The following is a 21,833-nucleotide window of genomic DNA, read 5'->3' on the forward strand; positions in this document are numbered from 1 at the left end:
GGAAAGGATAGATAATAGTATGTAAAAAGAAGTAATTAAGAGACTAACAAAAGTGAATGAACAATAGAAGAACATTAGAGAGGCTTCAGATGTAGTTTTTTGCCTTCCTCTGGATCAACTAGAAGTTAGACAGGTTATATATAGGCATTATGGTTGAATGTGATGGACGTACGTCTTTTTTCAACCTAACTTACTATGTTACTATGTAATAGAGAAGGGGAGTGTGAGCCTAAGGTCTAAGGTTTTCTGGTGGGCCCTTGGCACCCCAGTCCGACACTGAGAAAGGGAATGGGTGCCCAGAAGTGACTAGGACAGTGCCAACTGCTAATATAGCCCTGCCTATGAGCTAATATTTAGGGGGCCTCTGGGGGGATGGCTCTGCCAACTTATTAGTATGTGGCCCCATAATTACGAATGGCAGCCCTAGTCCACATTAGTGCCCTCAATAAGACTGGAATTCTGGGAATAAAATACTGCATTGTCAGCAAAAAATTGCAACTTTGCCTTTGAAAACACACTTTTAAAATTTCTGCTGCTTTTCTCTTTACATATATGACATTCCCCAGACTTTACATCTAATCTACACAGAAGTAACATGCCTTCCAATAAGCACCTCTGCTAATATTACCATTCCTACTCCATTTACAGGAAACTAAAAAAGAAACCCATTTACAAAGAACGCATGGTTTTTATTTAATACCTATGAACAAGAACAGCTGACAGCATTTTATTGGTGCTACTGCTAAGTCAGTTCAGTTCTACATGACTAATGGTGCCTAGGAGTGCCTGTATTTAGAAAGAGCACACATTGTATGAGTAATAAGCAGAGGGTATCAGCAGAGAGTAACAGTGAATAACACCCATTCCACGGGAGTGTGTATCAGTGGGTGAAAGTGAGTAACACTCCCAGGCAGAGGTGTATAAGGAAGGAGTGTGCAGGTAGGGGAGGTGTTGCAGCAGTTTCTACATACATACCGGAAGCTGCACAAAGGAATGCATTTCTTGTTGTTTTTTAAATCATCTCAGCAGGGAAAATCCTTTCTGCCCTGTCACTTCCCATACCAGAGTTAAAAGTCTTCTCACTGCCTGGGGCCACAGAGGCCTTTTCTGCTCTTCCCATCCAGTGTTATATTATACCCCACCCAGTGTCATATTATATCCCACCCAGTGTCACATTCTATCCCACCCAGTGTCACATTATATCCAGGTGTACAATACCCAACTGTTATTTTAGCCCCTGCCTAGACCTTCTTTCCCATGGCCAATCTCATCCATGTGCCCACTTTCTTTCCCCGATGTGCCCACCTTGAGGTGATGCAAGACACTGGGTAAGGACGGCATTAATGAGCCAATGCGTTCCTCACCCTGATGGGATTTTTAAACCTGCCCGATTGGCATCTGCCTGATTTTTGTTCAGATATCTGTTGGACAGGGACATCTGTGAGCCCCATACATGGGCTGATAAGATATGTGTATGGCCACCTTCAGGAACTCATAGCCTCCCTAAAAAACCCCAACAGCTATACACTCATATTTAATTTCTTTAGTGGAAAACCTTTCACTCGTAGCCTCCCCAAACAAAAATGTCACTGTCCTCCCCTGTGTAGACTTCTCATCTGGACTAATCCTCAGCTGATTACTGGATGTGCCATTATCCATACGTCTAGTATTGATCACTGATCAGCTCGGCTCGTGCTGACTGACTGCCCCACAGGGAGAATTAAAGGGTCTGTCTATATTTAAGATATGAGACTCCATTAACATATATAGATTTCTACATTTTTTTGCAGCAACAGGGTTCAAAAGTGTTTATTTGAGTGGGTGCTTGTGACTGTATTGGTATGGGACACACAGTAACTGCAGACTCTGATATTTAGGGATCAAGGCGTTACCCCTTATTTATACTGGATCTTCCAGAATGAGGGTCCCATGGTGAAAGGTGTGCACTCCACCTCTAATGTGTCGCTTTCACTGCTTGAGGTAATACTGTCATATTGATCAGATTATTATTAGTGGGATTTCATTATAGTGCCATGTCCCACAGGTGGGGGAGGGGGGCATTTGGTTTCTTCTTATCTCCTATATTTCCCTCAGTTTTAGATTGTAAGCTCACATTGTGTGTGTATATACATATATATATATATATGATCTGTGCAGTTTCTCCATCAATGCCGAGCTTTACAAACTAAATCATATTTACACTGTGTGCATAGCGGCATTTTACATAATTCATGTTCCAGGCTAGTCTTTCCTCAGCTTTAAATGCAGTAACAGGCGCACTAACGAAACAACAATGCCAGTCGCTATCTCCAGGCTACTGCGCCAAGCGTATCGCCTATTTAGTAATATCCCTGATTTCCATTCACCTCACGTTGCCCTAACCTCCCCCATCTCTTTAGTGTAAGCGTGGGTAGGGCTGCCCCAGGCCATGAAAGAGTTAATCCTGCTGGAACAGGTGAACGGTGGGCGGGGCCCAGCATGCTAATGAGGGAGTGATGTCACCAGCTGGAAGATCGAAACCAGAGATAGGGGCTGGGAGTCGGGAGAGAAGGGAGCGGAGTCAGTGTGTGTGTGTGGGGCACGGAGCCAGTGTGTGTGTGTGGGGCACGGAGCCAGTGTGTGTGTGGGGCACGGAGCGGAGCAACACATACCGGGATAGGAGGCTTGGGTGCCCGCAGTACTGCCGCTGAGACGCAAGGGCCCCCCGGGAACCGAGCTAGAGAAGGAGGGAGCCCAACTGAGAGGGAAGGTTGCTAATTGGAGCCGCAGGATGTATCGCCTTTGCTCTGTACTGTTGCTGCTGTGCCCAGGTAGGTGCCAGCCTTGTGCCTCTGCGCTACTAGCCCCTCACTCATCCCATGGGGTGCTATAGGGTGCCCGGCTCCCTCTCCTCTTCTATTAACTCACTGACATTCCCAGCGGATCAACTGGTGTCTGAACACCCAGCAGCTGTGCAATATGGCCTCTCCCGTGCCCTGCCCTTTCCGCATCGGTGTGCGGATACTCACCTGGATCAACATTACATAGCAACCTGGGCTGGGCAATAGTGACCTTGTCAGCTGCTCACTAGCGCCCCCACCCCCATATTCTCCCACTCCTCTATTTGCCCCACATCCCCCCATATGTAAGGTGCCCTCCTGTACCCTACATTATGTATTATTCGCCCCCAGCCATCATTACACTGTATTATTCACCCCCAGCCATTCATTACACTGTGTATTATTCACCCCCAGCCATCATTACACTGTATTATTCACCCCCAGCCATCATTACACTGTATTATTCACCCCCAGCCATCATTACACTGTATTATTCATTACATTACATTACATTAACATTTATTTATAAAGCGCCAACATATTCCGCAGCGCTGTACAATAAGTGGGTTACATACATTGGACATACAGAGTAACATATAAAGCAACCAGTAACCGATACAAGAGGTGAAGAGGGCCCTGCCCAAAAGAACCATCATTACACTGTATTATTCACCCCCAGCCATCATTACAATGTATTATTCACCCCCAGCCATCATTACTCTGTATTATTCACCCCAGCCATCATTACAATGTATTATTCACCCCAGCCATTCATCCGAATATGGCAAAGATGAGTAGTATTGCTGCTTCCTAGCATGCCCATCTATGCTATACAGTACACACATTCAGAAATATGGGGAATAAAGGCCCAGTATGTTCTGCTCTAATTTACATTGAAGGGAAAAGTGTGTAGTAAAAGGAGCTAATGCTATAGGTAACAGGTCTTGTGCCTGGTGGGGTAAGTAAATGCCCTGGGGCCCCAGTGCACATTATGCTCAGTCCCTTTACTTATCACCCCCCAACCTTTAACAGCCTTTCTCTATCCAGATTGTATAGTTGTGCCAATTTTGTGGGTCTTGGGTCCCCATGTAGTTGGGACCCCTGTCCTTCTATAGGTAATACACCCTCTCTCCCTGCCGGTGAGAGTTTCATTCTCAATATTTGGGCTGTCAAACCTGCCAATAGTGTTGAATAGTAACTCCCTGCATTGGCTGGCGGGGGTTGTTTCAGGGTGGACATTTCTGCTAGAATGCAAAGAAAAATCTCCTTCAACTCTTGGCACTTGAGCTTGTATTGAACTTCAACAGCCTTCATTTTCTAATTTGCTTTTGCTTTAGAGGGGGGGGGGGGGGGGTTATGGAGTTTCGGTTTAATAATAGCTGGAGGTCCATGTGTACAATATGACTGTGTATGCCCTACCTATGGATGCCAGGGGCCTGTGGGTAGAATAAGCTTGAGCCAGAGAATCCCAATGATCTCATCCAGCGTTAGATGTAGATCTATATTAAATTAACCCCTTTATGGCCACACCCTGTTTTTCTGTATATGTTGGCTCCTCTTGGGTGGATGGGAGAGGTTGTGTGTATATGTATAACATCTGTGGAGCAGCATCTGTCTGTCCTTGCAGTAGACTTTAAGCTCTTTTGGACAGTGACATTTTATGTTTATTGATCTTTTGTACTTCTCTATGAGCTTGTAATTTTAATACTCTTTACTTCCTTGTATGTATTTCTAAATACCTGTGAGATATCTGTATAAACAGTGCTTAGAGATGTTATCCGTTGTAACTGGTGCTTGGTGATACACATGTCACATGACTCACTGAAACTTGCTTATTATAAATTTATTATACACCTGTTGTAACATATGAGGCAATGAGAAGCCACCCCTGAGTTTCATGACGTGGAAATCAGCCAGTGGGCTTTTATCTCTCTATGTCCCTGGGGCTTCTTTGTGGGAAGTGCAAAAAAACCTGATTGCACAGAACAGGTTTTATTTTTGCAAATATTTGTGGTTTTCGTGTTTAGGGTAGATTTTAGTAGTTTTGGCCATCTTGTTTTGGTTCTTAGCTTAGCAGGCAAAACAGTCAGACGCCAGCAATATGGCACTGGCCTTGTACAGAAGGATAATGACCATTCAGCTGCCTGCCCATATGGTAACCTAAAGCCAACACTGACTCTACTCCCTTTATATTGTGATTCAGGGCTGGATTTTGGGCCCTACAAGGACCCAGTCACTAGCGAGCAGACAGTAGAAAATGCATATTATGCAGCTCAGTATTCTCCATCCCATTATGGGTGCATATAAACCATGCTGGAAAGTTCTGTGCAACTCAGTCCACAACTTTGTGTGCACAGTCGGAACACTCCCAGTTGCACTTATTAACTACTTTCTTATTTAACCAGTTCTGTGATGCCCTGCCTCCCCACTGTACAGTTCCTTGCCCCACCAGTCGCCCCATTTCTCTATTGACCTGTCTCCCGACTGGCAGTGAGTGCGGGCTAGCCTGTGATGAGTTAGTTGAGGAATCCTGGGAATGCATGTGTAATAATTAGATGGGGGAGGTGAGGCCTGGCTGGCATTAGGAGGGGGGAGGTTATTGTATAGTAGAAAGAGGGATCGAAGGTTAGAGTCCCACTTTACAAACTGTCACACCCCAACTGGGGGGGGAATTGCTCTGCTTTTCAGACTGTTGTGTTTCCCCACCCCCCAGCGCTCTCTGCTCTCTCACCGATACTGGATAATATTGGCCCTCTTTGTTGTCAGACAAAAGTGAAGTTGGAGAGGAGTTTTGCAGGACTGAAAAGCCGCCTGGATCACCTCTCCTGCTTGTCGCTGTTAACCCCTTGGTTGTCATGCAGCTGCAGTACAGTCAGATATAGTTGGACATTGCATCCAAATAAGTTTGTCTGATGAGCTGTAGTAATGTATCTGCCATTTGGGGGCAACTTATACAGGCAAACAAAGTGGATTTTTGCTGCAGGCAGAAGCAGCTTTATTCCTGTGAAACTGGAGGCCTATAAAATCCCACATGCTGCATGCCTGGTAATGCGATGGGCACATGATGAGCTCTGCAGCGGAGTTTAAAGTTGGCCACACTCAAAGATGCACTTGTCTGACCAAGTTAGCAAATGATTTTTGCCACCTATATTCTGGTATAAATGGGTCCGACTAGAACTTGGCCAATGATTAGATCAAATGGGGCACCCTTATAGTGTTGGATGCCATCAGAAATCTCTGCCCAGTAGGGAAGGTGACTTTTCCCATAAGTATGAGTTTATGCTTTTACATATAAAGGGCAAGTGGATTATGTAAAGAGTAATATTCCCTGTAAGGTGTTGGCTTGTGCACGCACACACGTTTTGAGGCCAGCGCACACAACAAATTGTGGTGCGCACAAAGAATTTTCTGTAAAAACAACAAATTTTGTATCCTGACCTGGGCATACTGTTTTAAAAATGTGCACACAATTTTAACAAGTGTGCATAGCCAAGAGGGAATTAGAGGGGACATTGGTCATAAGACTGTGATGGCAGCCAATTTCTGCTTATAGAAGGCGTAGTTCGCCTTTAAGGCTGATGCCAGACGAGGCGTAGGGCGGATATTTTCGGCAAGTGGAAAAGCAATTGCTGAAAATACCGCCCTACGCCTCCTACATGTGCCTGCACCCGAATGAATGGAAAACGCTCAAGTGCACGCATGTAGCCAAAATATGCATAAAAATGCGAGACTTTGCATTCTCTCGGGTTTTTATGCGTATTTCTGCTACATGTGCCTGCACCTGAGCGTATCTCATTCGGGTACAGGCACATGTAGGAGGCGTAGGGCGGTATTTTCAGCAAGCGCTTTTCCGCTTGCCGAAAATATCCGCCCTACACCTTGTCCGCCATCAGCCTTAAGGTGTCATATTCTTCGCTCAGCCTTTAAATTGGTCTTAATATTTATAGTTTTTGTGAATTATTTGCCCTTCCTTGCTTTTATTACTTTTTTTTTTTTTTTATGCAGGCCCTCTCCTGTTCATCTTTCAGTATTCAAAAAAACTGCCTGGTTGCTAGGGTGACTCGGACCCTAGCAACCAGATAGCTGCTGAGCAAAAAGCTAAATCATTCAAAAACCATAAAACATAAAGACCAATTGCACATTATCCCAGAATATCACTGTCTACGGGTGTACTTTTTAAGTGCACACACACAGACTACACAAATGCTGCAGAACACTCTTTCAAGGACCTGGGGGGCACCCTGGACCCTGCTAAGGAGCATCAGCTATTCAAAGGCAAAGTAAAGAAACTCGGTTGTGGTTAGATGTATCTGATTTCTGTAAAGCTGCTGCAGCTGTGGGTTATTGTGTATAGTAGGGCAATATCTCCCAGCAGTCTGACAGCTGTCACATTACTACAGTTACTTGCAGAGCTGCAATAATGGTGTCTCATTGACTGTCCCTGGGCATTCCTATTCCATGGTCGCTCATTGTAACTTCCAAGTAAAGAATTTGTAAACTTTCACTAAATATCTGAAATTATGCTATCTACTATGCTTATCTACCAGCAGATCCCATATTTCCCCACAGAACCAAGTTAGTTGTGTGTCATAGTGAGAAATCTGGAAAATCCTGCTGATCAGTAAACCTCAAGGGCTGAGCTGGCCGGCAGTGGGGTCAATGATTCAGTCGTGTCATGGGGTAGGGGGGGCAAGCATGACTGGGTAGAAGGTATGGGGTGGGGGTAGAAATAGATTTGGTAATTGCAGAGGAGGTCAAGATGGCATCTGGAACACAGTGGTGCCCTATGTCCCTATCTGCAGCCCTTTAGTTGCCAGTGCCCCTTTCCAACCTTTAACTTTTCAGCTGTTGTTAACTACAAATGCTAGCACCGGGGCCCTGGCATTTGTAGTTCAACAACAACCGAGGGCTGCAGGTTGGGCAGCCTTAACTTTTCTAAAATAATGTGGGACTGAAAGAGAGCAGGGGGTAGAGTCAAGGTCCTACCCAGATGGCAGCATCTCTAACCCTTTTGCCCATTTTGCCATCTGGATTTTGTCCATATTTTTATCTTTCATTCATGCTGCACCAGTTTTTTCTCCCGGTTCTTCCCTAATTGTGCTGCTGCCCGATTTGTACAATTGCAGGGGCGCGCTTCCAAATCCTGATCGAGCTGCTAAGGGGCAACTTATTTTGCAGCCCTATTGGTTTGCCATGAAAGCTTGTGTTTGTGGTTTTAGGCTGTGGAACAAAGCGCCGGTACACAGCGAGATGGGGGTTGGTGGGGTCCGGTTTGGAAGAGCTTGTTCTACTGGGATGTGACCTCAGGGCCCATTATTGAGGGAATGTAGAAAGGCAAGGTCCTGCAACCTAGAAAAAAATATCCATCCACAATGGAAAAGTAGAGACAGGCCACTGTATTCTACAAATGTATAGTGAGGTATCATTTGTAGATTGTAAGCTGATTTGGGCATGGCTGTCTTCACCTCTTGTATCGGTTATTGATTGCTTTATATGTTAACTCTGCCCAATGTATGAAACCCACTTATTGTACAGCGCTGCGGAATATGTTGGCGCTTAGGACATTATTTGTAGTATGGCAAGATGGTGCTGGGGGCAGCAACCCTGGCATAGGCTGTAAAGCAGGGGGCTAGAGCTGTAACTGCAAGACAGTATGTACAGCCTCATTTCTTAATCTTGGTTGCCAATATATTGCTCCCAGTATGCTTAAAAGCTTAGCTGTATGTTTAGAAATGGTGACAGTTATAGTTCAGCAACATCTGAGAAGCCATTGTTAATAAACAGGGGTGCAGAGTAAGAGCAGATTGTGTCAAGAGAAGGAGCTGCAAAATTTGTGATAATGTGTGTAGGATAGATGGTGTATTTTCCCTTTAAATGATGCTGGATTAGAGAAACTATCTGTACCATCACTCAGTACCTGCCTCTCTAATTCCCATTTCATGCACAGTGCATTGTGTCTTGTTGTCATTCATATTTCTCCCCTTGAGTCCTCTCACCCCCCCAATTCGTTTCCCTTAGTTCTTGCAGCCTGCAGTCCCTGTGTGTGTGTCCCGGCGCTCTCATCGCGGGCCCCATGCCATCCTTTAGCTCTGCGTGTGCCTAATTTTGCTGCCTTGGCTTACGCTCTGTTGCGCTTGATCTCGGCCCCTTTGCAGTGACAGACAGAGAAGGGGGTAAAACAGTGGGGGGAGGGGAGGGATTAACCCAATCCGGGGCACCGCAGCAGGGAGTGAGCGAGATGTGTGTTTATAAGGAGGTTGGGTAACGTTATAACACGTTATTGGCACAACACTGTGCCAGAGTTGTCAAACCATTAGGTGAATGAATCGATATACAGCAGCATCTGTGTATATTGCTCCTCTGCACAAAGAACGCAGCACGCTTAGGGATGAGTGAATAAGACTCCATGCGAGCCTAGTGAGAAGGGTGGAAGGAAATTGCATAAGAGAATCCTGGGTACAAAGGGTTATATCGGTCCAACATCAGAGAGCCCTATACAGTGCCTCATACAATATGTATCACTGTGTGCAATGAGCCAAATGGGAGCCATGGTCTTTGCTCCATAGATATCATGGCAGTGGATGCTGTGCATGAATATATGTGCAGCAGTATCATGGCTCCATAGTACAGTGGTGCAACAGGGTGCCCAGCGCTGCTTAATTTGGTTTGGACACTCCATCAATTTATAGGAGAAAAGGCCCCCTTTAAACTGGGATGTGGGGGACCATAAGCTGCATTTAAAGCCTTTAGTTTCCCCTGCTGTATATAGTACTATAGTATAGTACTATTATTTACTAAGGCCCGTATTTCAGTAAGCAATTAGTAGCCTGGCCAAACAAGTGGTACTGCTTGCACTATACAAAACAATAAAACTTTATTCTGGCCAGCTACAATTAACAAGCTATTTTGTCTCCTTGGATGTTTTCATAGTAAGAAAGTGACCTCCTTCCCACTTGGATTATTGGCCTGTTAGTCAGCACAGGGGGATATGTTGGCGCTTTGGAAATGGTAAAATCAATGGGCGCACGTACACAAACAGCGCTCGTGTTACAGACCTCCGAGTGATGCTGCCAAACCCCAAAGCTGTTTATTGCACTGTCATTATGTGGCAATAGGTTATTCTATGCAAACCAGCATGCCAATTCAATAAACAGTTCAGGACTTGTCTCGGTGCATTACGCAGGAATGGGATTAGTGTTATTGAGCCGGGCTCCTGTATGAATAAGGAAAACAGCGTTTGGCCCGTGCCTAATGGCTCCCATTTATAATTAAATGCCTTAAATAAATACCCAGTTTTATCTTACCTTTGTACTTGGGTGGTCGATGGCTGGCAGGGTGCTCTGTAGTAATGTAACTGGTTCTATAGATGTGCTACAGCATGCCTTGGTTTCTGTATAATAGCACCCCCTGTGGTCACTAATAAATACTGTTCTCTTGAGCTCTATGGTGGGAAGAAAGCCTAGGACACCAGGATATCTATAACTGCTACTTTATCTGAGAACAATAAATAACTGTGTGTAGGGATCATTCTCCCTTGAAACTGGCAGTTAAGGTATGAGGGAAATAGTTGGTTTTGCGGCCAGAGCATTTCTTCTTGCATTTAGAGGTATGAGGACTCCCTGCCTGCCTTTTTTTATTGCACTGAAGGATAAGCTCTGCTTCAATGTTGTCTCTATTCCCCCCTGCAAAGCCTGTTGTCAGAGCTGCGGATTTGTCCTTTCATTACTAACAGCAGGCCGGTGTATATGTCGCCAGTGTTGGATTGTGGCATTTCAGGCAGATGATTAGATAACCTTAGCTGACCTGCAATGAAAGGTGTTCTGGATTCGCTAGTCCTGCTCTGCTCTTGTTAGCGTGTCTGGCTCTGCACCATGTGGCGTGTCTCATGTCAGCATAATCAGCCTGATGAAGGGGCCCCTTATATCCTGAAAGCCTGCACGGATTATCTGTTTAGCTGGCCAATGTAGACATCACCAACTGATGGAGGTTTGTCGCATTTGATAATTTTAATTCCTTATGCCCCATTCTCAAACACACACACCAGATTCCGTTTTATCAGGAGCCAATGAACCGGCCTGAATGTTGGAGGAAACTAGGGTACCTGGAGGAACCCCAAGCAAACACAGTGCTGAAAAGCTGCTTACTACCCACACTGTGCTGCCTGGATCATTTTTTTGTAGATTGTGCCAGACAGAATTCAGGTAATTGCCCCAGTTTGCTGTCCGGTAACTGCAGAGGGTTCCTACAAGCAAAACTGCCACCCAAAACTGCCAGCTTGTGGTGTGTTATTATGAATGACCGCTTCAACCAATGGGAAGTAAGCAGCAGTGATGCTTGCTGGTTACTTTGGGATCCAAATATGGGTTCAGGGCCAAACAAGCAGAGTGCTAAGATGACAAGGAATAAGTTCCATTTGTGGCTCTTTAAGGCAGGACAGAAGGTCCAGTTGGCCTTATCTCCCTGTCCCACTCTATATATGTTCTCACAGTTCCGTGTGTTGCAGGGTGTGATGGCGCCTGTGAGTCTGTGCATCGTTAGTAGTAATTAGGCTTGGACAGTGCCTGTGGTTAATGAAGCGTCTCCTTGTTTCGGCTGTTGTTCATCCCAGCAGCCTGCGGTTTCTGTGGTTGGGCAGAGCATTATAAAGGCTAAAGCAATGAGTACCTATTGACACTGCTCAACTGCAGTCCCCATGCCTCCTCACCTGATGGCTGCAGTGAAAAGTTGTAGTTCAGCAGCAGCCAAGCTCTTGAGTTTGTGTGTTTTGGCTACAAAGCAGCAGGCGTTTGATGTATTGTGCTGCTCTCGCTTCTTTGTAAATATTTCCTTATTTAGGAGAAGTGTGATCTATTTGCTGCTTGTCAGCATATTCTTTGTGGATTGCTCACTTCCTGCTCAGTGGATGATAGATTGATATGGCAGCATGCTGCACCTTTATACGTGGGGTAAAGGAGCTCCTTTTGCGTTTCTCTCCTTGGGAATAGGCTGTATTAGTGTAACAGTTTTTGGTGTAGTTCCCCTTTAAAATAAAAGATGAAGAAAGACACACACAGTGCCGTATGATTGTCCATCAATCCACCCTCCTTAAATTGCTGCTTCAGCCAACATCTGCTCCGGATCTGCCGCTCCCTTATGTTCTGGGCTAGAAATAGGGAATGTGCCCAGTGGGACAGCAGCCTGGACCACGTGAGCCCTGTAGTAAGTCAGCTGCTGGTGAAGGCATTTGCCCCGTGGCACCGCTGTCACCAGGTCAGATTGATGCTTCCCTGCAACAGCTCCAGCAAGTGTCACCCTATCACCCAGCGACGGCTAATTGCTAATGTCAGGGAAGCCGGGGGCTCAGTCATTTACATTTGGGGCAAACCAGTGACCTCGGTGCCGATGTGCAAACTGGCCCAGATGCCTGAATTCCAAGTTTAGTTCTCTGCTGGTGACCTTGGGCTTTGCTTATCCACCCAGCACTGCTCCAATGTCTAAAAGGGAGTTTGTTCCATAGGGGCAATTAATCATGATTTTTCCAAATGGAATTTTCCTTCACTGATTCAGTTAGTTTCCATATTATCTATATGGGGAAGTTTGCTCCTTCCTCCTCTTTCTTTCATCATGTGGCACTTAATCTCTCTCACTGTATATTTATTTATTGCTTTGTTTATTCCTGTGCCGTTAAAGGGGTGGGTCACCTTTAAGATAACTTTTAATATGCTATAGAATGGTTAATCCTAATTAACTTTTCAGTTGGTCTTTTTTGGCTTTCCAGCTTTCAAATGGTGTTAACTGCTCACTCCTGTAATGTTATACTGGTATGGGATCTCTTATCCGGAAACCCTTTATCCATAAAGGGAAGGCCATCTCCCATAGACTCCATTATAAGCAAATAATTCAAATTTTTTAAAATTTTCTTTTTTTTCTGTGAATAAAATAATACCCTCTACTTTATGCCAACTAAGATACAATTAATCCTTATTGGCCATACATGCACCGATGACAATGTATGAAACCTCGTTTCGTTATGATATTTGGTGCGTGTATGGCGGCTCGACGAGGCAACCGACATCGCAAAAGGCTTCGCATATCGGTCGACTTGTTGATTGGCCAGGTTAAAAGACTTTGATTAGGCGCCATTGAAGACGCCCGAGCAAATCTTCGTTCAGGGCTGAATCTGCAGAGGGAGGTAGAATTCCTACCAAATTACAGAAAGATCCCTTATCCGGAAAACCCCAGGTCCTGAGCATTCTGGATAATGGGTCCCATACCTGTACTATGTACGTCATGCTCAATATTTGGTTTGGGAGTGCAAGGTGCGACAAAGCTGAAGAAAATATGCACTTTTTGTTTATTTGTGCATGCAAAGCCAGCACCTGTTGTTTGTACCTTGCGCTATAAGGCAACTTAATATTAGGTCTCGCGTGTTCAGTGCATGGAGTGAGCTGTGCCATGGCTTTTCCCTTGCACGTTTGTTTGCACGGTGGCAATAGTGCTCAGGGTGTGTTGACAGTGTATCCTAGTGATGTTGGTGAGACTCCAGCATTATCCAACAGGAAAATCAGGCCGGGCGAACGCTTTACAGGTGATTGCTGCCTATAGATGCTGTTTAATCTCATGGAAACAGCCGAGGAATTTGAGTGTTTTTATGGGCTTTGAGCTTTTGTCTGCAGAACAATAAAGGCTTTTTTTAGGTTTCCTTGTGGAGAGGCCACAATCTGCTGTTGAAGTTTCAGTGCTGAGGAATCCTTTATACAACAGGAGATACAATTACATTCATCAGGAAATGGCTGGGCTACAGACAAATACTGGCTGGGAACGTTGTATTGATGGGATGTACGGTGCTTTTAACTTTCTGCAGGGGAAGACGTGTACATTTCCTCTTATAGATTCCTCTAAAAGGGGAATGTTTAACTATTAACACTTGCTGCAGAAACCCACATCAGTTGTGGATAGGAAGGCAAGACTTTGGGTAGTCTAAGTAGTGAATCCAGTGGCACAGGGAAGGCAGGGCATTTATCCACTATAACTAGGGGCATTTATGAAGCCCATTTGCTTTTTCTGCACTGGTAAAGCTATATTTTGAGTGAATAAACTGGAAATTCAGCCCAGTAAAGAGCGGTCTAAGGCTTCTTTCTTACCTTGCCTATCAGCAGGAGCAGCACTGGGTACCTTTAAGCCAGCCATGCCTTCCTCAATAACATTGTACAGTTATATCCATATGAATTATATGTGATTAAGCAATTTGGGAGAGTGGGTAGAATTGAAGCGCTGGGGATCATTTTCAGATCATTTTTCTGCAAGTAGTGTGTATGTTCTCCCAGGTACCCCACTTTCATCCCACACTCCAAACACGCAACAGATTGTAAGCATCCCTGCTGCAGGGGCCAATGGGAATGCTGTATCTTCTCTGTAAATCTCTGCAGAATATGTTGGCACTATAAATACTAATAATTTGGACAATATTATCTGCCTGTGTACTCGGCTTTCTGTTTCTCTTGGATGCGGTGGTGCAAATGGAAGCATGGAACCTGCAGATACAGAGGATCATTAATCTTGCCATGACGAATGAGTGGTCGCTTATTATTCTGACAGGAGGCTTTGTGTCCCCATTTGGAGCTGTGTGTGGGGCAGCAGGCTTGAGATGTATTTATTTTTATACAATTTGCTCTTTCTATGACTGTATCTTTTTAAAAGTTCCTAATTTTATTTCCCTTCCAGGAAATGCTTTTTTTCTACCCATACCTAATCCCTGAGGTGATACATTTTTTGTGCAACCTGATGGGATGGATTGGATAGATTTGATTGCTTCTTATTTAACTCCCTGTTGCTGGAGGGGTGTTTGGTGGTCATTTTGCTGCAGTGTTGGAAATTTCCAGTTTCATAGATTTTTATTATGTTCAGTAGCGACAATGCATTGATCCCTTTTTAGCTATAAATCTAGGATGTCTGATTGCAATGAAAACCTGTTACCCTTTTATTGCTGTAGAAGTATGCATATATCATACTTGCCACATGTTACACTCAAACTGGGGCCCCCATCTAGTACTTAAGCCCCCTAGGGCAGATAGACCTGCAGTTTGACTGGAAACTCTTCATTGGCTGTTGATACATCTTCCCTCTTGCCCCTTTATGTGCAGGCATATTGCTCCTCCTGGTTTGTGGTTCTACACATTGCATCTCAGCTAGATACATTGCCCCTCTGTTTCTAGTGCGTAGCCGCTCACATTGTATCTGCTGTTTCCCTCGCACTGATACAGTGCCCATGCATTATGCATAACATTGTAAGCCGCTGGCACACAGCTACACATACTGTGCCCTTCTTCGTTGTGAGATTTATTGTATCCACCTTGAATCATCTCAGGAAGGTCTCCTTGTCCCAGACTGTGATTTATTTCTGTCACATCCCGGCTCTGGTCTCCCAATCTGTATGCACATTAAATACCCATCACTTTGTCCTCCAAGTGCCTTTCCTTGTAAATCTTTTTATTGTTTGCCTTCGCTTTGCTCTCTGCCCTTTCTTCTTTTTTGTGCTCAGCTCTTGGTTTCTCTGTTGGCAATTCTCTATCCTTACTGTAACCCCCAGCCTCCGACCTCTCTGCTCAGCAAGCTCTTAGGACAGTGGAACACAGTCGATATGCACAAATTGTGCTGTGCCCTATTGCCCTTAGATTATCCCGTGCCTTCGGAACTAACCTCTTCATCATATCTACGAAAATAGTAGCGGAACTGGTTTCTAAGCACCCATGCAGTATACATCTCTATGGATTAACCAGCCCTGCAGGATCCAAGTGGGGGCAGCAGCACACAGCTGGGCCCTGCATAGCAGCTTTTTGTGGGTATAGAGAGGGGATAGCAGTTATAGTAATGGCTGTTGATAATCTTAAGGTGGCCATACACGCACCGATATTATCGTACGAAACCTCGTTTCGTACGATAATCGGTGCGTGTATGGCATGTCAGCGAGCCGACCGATATCGCAGGAAGCTGCTGAAATCGGTCGGCTCGCCGATCGGCCAAGTTAGAAAATTTTGATCGGGCGCCATAGAAGGCGCCTGACCAAAATTCTCCCTTCAGAGCTGAATCGGCAGAAGGAGGTAGAAATCCTATTGTTTCTACCTCCTTACCTGCCGATTCAGCCCTGAATGGTGTGTGGCGGATCTGACGATGTTTCGTGCGACCGACGGTCGTACGAAACATCGTGAGATCGCCACGTGTATGGCCAGCTTTAGTCTTACCCTTTGCTGTTTTTAAAGTGTTGTCAGCTCTCACCCTAACTAATTGCTCCAATTTTCCTCAGTTTTGCAGGCACAGGAGATAAATGTCAACGAGAAGGTAACTGGCACCTTGGGGCAGCAAATAACTCTGCCCTGCACATTTAACAACAATGGTGTTGATATGCAAGTGACTCAGATAATGTGGATGAAAGATAGCACAAACCTTGCTACCTACAGCCCCCAGTTTGGCATCCATGTGCAGAACAAGAATGATTTCAATCTGACTGCCAGCCCAAGCAGTGCCACGCTCCTTATCAAGTTGCTGCGGGCTTCTGATGAAGGAAACTATATCTGTGAGGTCACCACCTTTCCAGGCGGCAACCGTAGGGGCATTACATATCTCAGTGTGAAAGGTAAGTGCAAAAATGCAGTGATTTGAGGGGATGTTTTCATTGATAGCTGACGTGGGTACAGATGGCAAAAACACATTCCTTCCACTTTCATGGCTGCTCATGAGCTGATACAAATTGGGCTGATCTCCTTTGTCCCTCAGGCCAACTATTTGATCATAATGAGGGCTTATGCTGAGATTTCTAAAATTGCCCTGTAGATATCGGGCAGATTTTTTGAAAGGTATAAATTTGGCAAGCTAAAGGGAAGGCCCTTTTCATGAGCCAATAAGCTGCCAACTTTGGAGGGGATGAGTTGGCAGCTTTATTGGCCTATGTATGGACATGGGTATGGAATTTACACTGCCCCCTACAGATATGTCTTTTGTCTTGTTTTGGTACATACAACTTTTTTGCATCCCTAAATACTCACTGCCTGCTTGTCCCTCTGTAGCTGAACCAAGAAACTCAGCTGAAGCTCTTCCTGTAATTGCCGGCGACATAGAGGTTCCGGTGGCAAAATGTGCATCAGCCAATGGCAGGCCTCCATCCCAGATCACTTGGAGATCAACACTCCCAGGCAATTTTGATACCACAATGAATAATAACACAGATGGTACATACACGGTGGTCAGCAACTACAAGCTCGTCCCAACCTGGACTGCTGACAAGCAAGAAGTCATCTGCATTATTTCCTACGATTCCAAGGAGTCTGTGATTCCCATCACCCTGTCCATACAATGTAAGTATGTTTGTGTTCTGGCTATGCTGCCAAGCATGCAGTAAGGTTATTATACTTTCAGTATTTTAATATTCTCATTCTACATCCTGTAATGTTGGCTGTTGCTTCAGCACACGTCCCACAGTTAATACCTGTCTGTGACCCACTGCTAATGATCGCTGACCTGCTCCCTGGCATAAACTTTGGGGGCTACACCCCCACCCCTGATCATGGCACCAAGGAGGGTACACAGTGCAGGCAGGGTGGAGGCTGGTTTGCGACTCGGTTGGTGGGACCCCTGGGTTGGCAGCTCAGTGGGCCCTAGATACTTCAGTCCGACACTGGCATTACTTCTCAAAGTCAGTTCTGTCGAATTCTCCACATGCAGTGTCCATGGCTTCCTTCATGCTTTTTGATGCTGTTTGTCTGTCTGTTCCTGTGCTATTGCATTACTCGGGCATCTGATTTTAAGCTTTTGACCATTGCTCCCTTGCAGACAGCCCAATTGTCACTATTGAAGGATACGATAACAACTGGTATCTGAAACGGCTCGGGGCCTCGCTTACCTGCAATGCTCATGGGAACCCCCAACCTACAGTATACACCTGGAAAACGTAAGTGCAAATACTGTGCGATTCCAGTGCTGCCATAGCATGGATTTTAGGACCACAAAGATAAGTCTAAAAGGAGTGTAGCTCATAAATGCTACAATAATGGCCTAGGGAAACAAAGCCCTGCAGCAGTATAAGCTTATATGAAATGTAAGTAACAGACAGCATTTGGCCATGACTTGAAACCCACAGCAACCATTAAGTTGTTTGCTTCCATTGTTGTATTTGAGTCTGTTCTAAATGCCCCTTGGTTGCTATGGGTTACGAGATCTGGGCAAACTTTGCCTGCTATTACGTTATCCATTAACAGGCAGGTTACCTAGAATCCATCCTTTTTCTAATGATATGTCCCCTAGGTAACAAGAACAAAAGGATAATGATCTAACGATCTGGCAATTTCCTCTCTTCTTGTTTCCCTTTATTTCTTTTCCTTCCAAAACCCATAACCCTCTGTCATTTGCCAGCCTTATACTGTGGGTTTATGTACCCAATAAATATATTGTGCTTTGGTTGATGAGTACTTGCATAAACTATAGATATATCCAAAGATATACAAGATGTATTAGCCATGACTTTCAGAAGTGACCTGACTGCTATTCTCTTTGCAGGGCCGACGGCTCGCCGCTCCCTAACACGGTGAAAGCTAAAGATAATGTGCTGTATGTGGATGAAGTGGACGAGCGAGTGAATACGACCATAGTCTGCGAGGTGACAAATGCCCTTGGGAGCCGAGCATCCCACCAGGAGGTGCTAGTGAGAGGTAAGCCCCTGAATGCTGCATGAGCGGAGTGCTGAGCGGGAGTGTGTGCAGGGATTTTGCATGGGGAGGGCCTGCTGTGACAAGGCTCATGTCATTATCATATGGGATTGGGGTGGGGGGGCAGGGCACTCCTCTGGACATTTCTGCCATCCCCATGGCTATGTTTATAACTCTTCAGCTGGGGTATCGGACTTACCGGTCTAGAGTTTACTGGGTGATGAGTAGAGTTTACTTGACAGTATACCTGTGTTTGTCAAGTGGTTGAGATCCCTGTACTAGAGACTAAATAGCTATAGGTGTTGCCATACTACTTCCCAGTATCCCTTGGTCTTTTCTGAGCTGTGATGCAGATTACAAGCAGTGGTTGAAATTCCCAGTTCAGTCTTTTTGGCAGCTGGCTTATCAAATCCAGATAGAAGAATTTAAAGAAGTTTCTCATGCTTGTAAGTTTTTTATAGAGGGAAAATATACTAGAAATGGAGGAAACTTTGATTTTGGATCAAGGTTCAACTAAATTTTCTCTGTAAATGAAGGTTTCAGACTGGGTTTCTAGCTCTGCCGTCCCTGCTTTAGGGCTTGTTTATGTAGGGCAGTGATGTCGGACCAAACTAACCTCCAGAATGGAGGGGGGAGAAAGGCCACACTTTGGGAGCCACAGGTGTCATTAGTCAGCAGCCACTAGAATATTAGAAGCTATTTCTCCTTGTGGCTGTGTTCCTTCTTGATATTAAGTACTTCTTTTGCCAGCTGGTACACAGAATTGAATCCCTATTGATCCCTATTCCTACACCTGTACCTGAGTGTGCACCCATCGATACCTGCAGGCCCAACCATTTGGCCTATTTTTTAAAGAGATAGGAGGACTACGTTTGCTGCGGCAAAACAGGTTCTGTCACTTTGTTGGTTTACACTTAAAGAAATATTTTTCCCACTGTATTGGTACATTTTTTACCTGGTATTTGAGTTGAATGTAATTTCTGGCTAGTAGCGTGTTTGTCCTGTTGAATTGCTTCCTCACTGTGCTGGGGCTTTGTGTTTGTACATTCTGTCCTCTCTCGATATGAGTTTCTGTTTGTGCCAGGTAGAAAGAGTTCTGAACCGCCCATGTTAAAGTGAAAATATTACTGTTTGTAGATAGGATTTTATTAGTTTATTCTCAACATAGGCATAGTGATCTCAAAATGAAGAACCTAATACATCAGCACATTTGTATTCATGTGTATTAACTGGTGCTGCCACACAGCTTTCATTGCCATGGTAACATATCTGCCTCTAGCTTTGCCCCAATGACAAAGTATGGAAATGAGTTGGCTACTCAGTAGTACTTAATAAATAAATATTGGCCATTGATATGAAAATCCATATCTGACATTAGACGGGCTATCTGGCAGTAGCAGCCAGGAAAACCATCCAGTAACAATGGCTACAGGCCGGCCCACCTGACCTAAATATAGTTCTTAATAAAAAACACTGATTGGTAGAACAGCAGTGCTCAGACTTTTTGGTTTTATAATCTCTCTTGTAGTCCAATATTTGGGCCCCCACTTAGCTTATAACAATGCTACAGATATACAGAAACATTGGGGTAACAGTCACCCTGCTATAGTCCCAGGGGTACCCAGGGCACAAATAATCACTCACCCCTAATCTCCCCCTAACTGGCCTTCAGGCTGGGCCCCCATTAGCCAATAACAAGGTTACAGATATACAGAAACATTGGGGTAACAGTCACCCTGCTATAGTCCCAGGGGTACCCAGGGCACAAGTAATCACTCACCCCAATGTTCCTATATATCTGTGACCTTGTTATGAGCTAAGGGGGCCCAGCCTGAAGGCCAGTTAGGGGGAGATTAGGGGTAACAGTCACCCTGCTATAGTTCCAGGGGTACCCAGGGCACAAATAAGCTCTCACCCCAAATCTCTGGATGCACCCAGCTCCCTGCAGCCCACAGATAGGATCCTGCACTACAGAATGTAATTTCATATAAGTCCTATGAAAGTTCCTTTGGATCAGTAACCAGTTCTACTTCACTTTCTAACTGGGAAGCGCTCCTGGCGTATTCATCACTCCTGTATTTGATGTCGCACATTTGGGTCATGTTTTGTTTTGCACACCCAAAGAAACCTGTTTCCTTTCCAGTACGTGTAGAAATTCTCCCGTAGCCCCAATGATCCAGATAGCTCTCATGTCACTGCTGAAACGCCCTGATTTCGAGGTGTTTCCCAGAGGGCTGGGAGTTTGCGTCTGTCCGTGGCACCAATGTTTCGATCAGTGCGACCCAGCCCCTGGCCTCACGCGCCATGTTATTGCAGGATATCCCCGAACATAGAGCGCACGCCTAGAAATTACTCATCTGCCTGCCCCAAGGGCTAGACTTAAAGGAACCCTGAACCATAAATGTTATTGTTAATGAACTTAGCATAAAGAAAACAAAATAACAAATGTGTCTTTCTAGGAAGATACACAATTTCCTAATTCTGTTAGCCGACCCCCATGGGCTGCCTAAAGGATATATTAAGGTTATTTTGGAATTATTTTCATAATAATTACTTATCACCTGCACGTTTTGGGTGCTTTGTGTCTATAGATCCAGTAAAACTGAATGTATCCTGTTAATAATGGGAATATATATGCTGTATAGCAGTGATCCCCAACCAGTGGCTCGTGAGCAACATGTTACTCACCAACCCCTTGGATGTTGCTCCCAGTGGCCTCAAAACAGGTGCTTATTTTTGAATTTCTGGCTTGGAGGCAAGTACTTTAAAACCAAGTATAATGGCAAACAGAGCCTTCTGTGGGCTGCCAATCCACACAGGGGCTATTAAATAGCCAATTATTGCTTTTATTGGCACAATAGGGAACCTTTTTCATGCTTGTGTTGCTCTCCAACACTTTTTCCATTTGAATGTGGCTCACAGGTATAAAAGGTTGGGGATCCCTGCTGTATAGGATATGGGAATCTGCTTGCCTATGACAAATGGGACAATCTATGGCTGGAGGTCACAGTCTCTCATAACTTTCCCATAATGCTCACCCCTATGTGCAATAAACTGCTCTCTATAATGGGAAACAGCAGCCTGTGGTTCCAAAATGTATTTAAGGGAAAGTAAATAGAAGATTGCAAAGTCTATTTTCTCTTTAGTCAACACTGTTCCAGGTGGTAGTGTCACACAGATGCCCCCGGGCCCGGCTCTTTCATTGCAGTCAATGAGTAGTAATGGGCAAACTGACCTGGGATAGATAATTAGTTTTAACCTGGTGTTTACATGAGGGACTAACGTTTTTGTCTCCCTGCTCATGGTGCCCTGCTGTAAGGCTACTGTATAACCCTGC

At 44.9% G+C, this 21,833-nt stretch overlaps 1 protein-coding gene across 2 annotated transcripts in view; it reads left to right on the top strand.

Annotated features, from left to right (window-relative positions):
* Nucleotides 1-2,537: 2,537 nt before the first annotated feature.
* nectin2 (nectin cell adhesion molecule 2) overlaps nucleotides 2,538-21,833 on the top strand; it is a 31,608-nt gene continuing 12,312 nt past the window's right edge. The window contains exons 1-5 of one of the 2 annotated variants that reach the window (XM_012956717.3): nucleotides 2,538-2,810; nucleotides 16,102-16,431; nucleotides 16,862-17,149; nucleotides 17,625-17,742; nucleotides 18,348-18,499. In XM_012956717.3, the coding sequence (XP_012812171.2) occupies nucleotides 2,771-2,810; nucleotides 16,102-16,431; nucleotides 16,862-17,149; nucleotides 17,625-17,742; nucleotides 18,348-18,499 (928 nt within the window). In that variant the 5' untranslated portion in view covers nucleotides 2,538-2,770. 2 annotated transcript variants of the gene reach the window in all.

This window comes from Xenopus tropicalis, chromosome 7, assembly GCF_000004195.4.
Source record: "Xenopus tropicalis strain Nigerian chromosome 7, UCB_Xtro_10.0, whole genome shotgun sequence".
Classification (NCBI taxonomy): Eukaryota; Metazoa; Chordata; class Amphibia; order Anura; family Pipidae; genus Xenopus; species Xenopus tropicalis.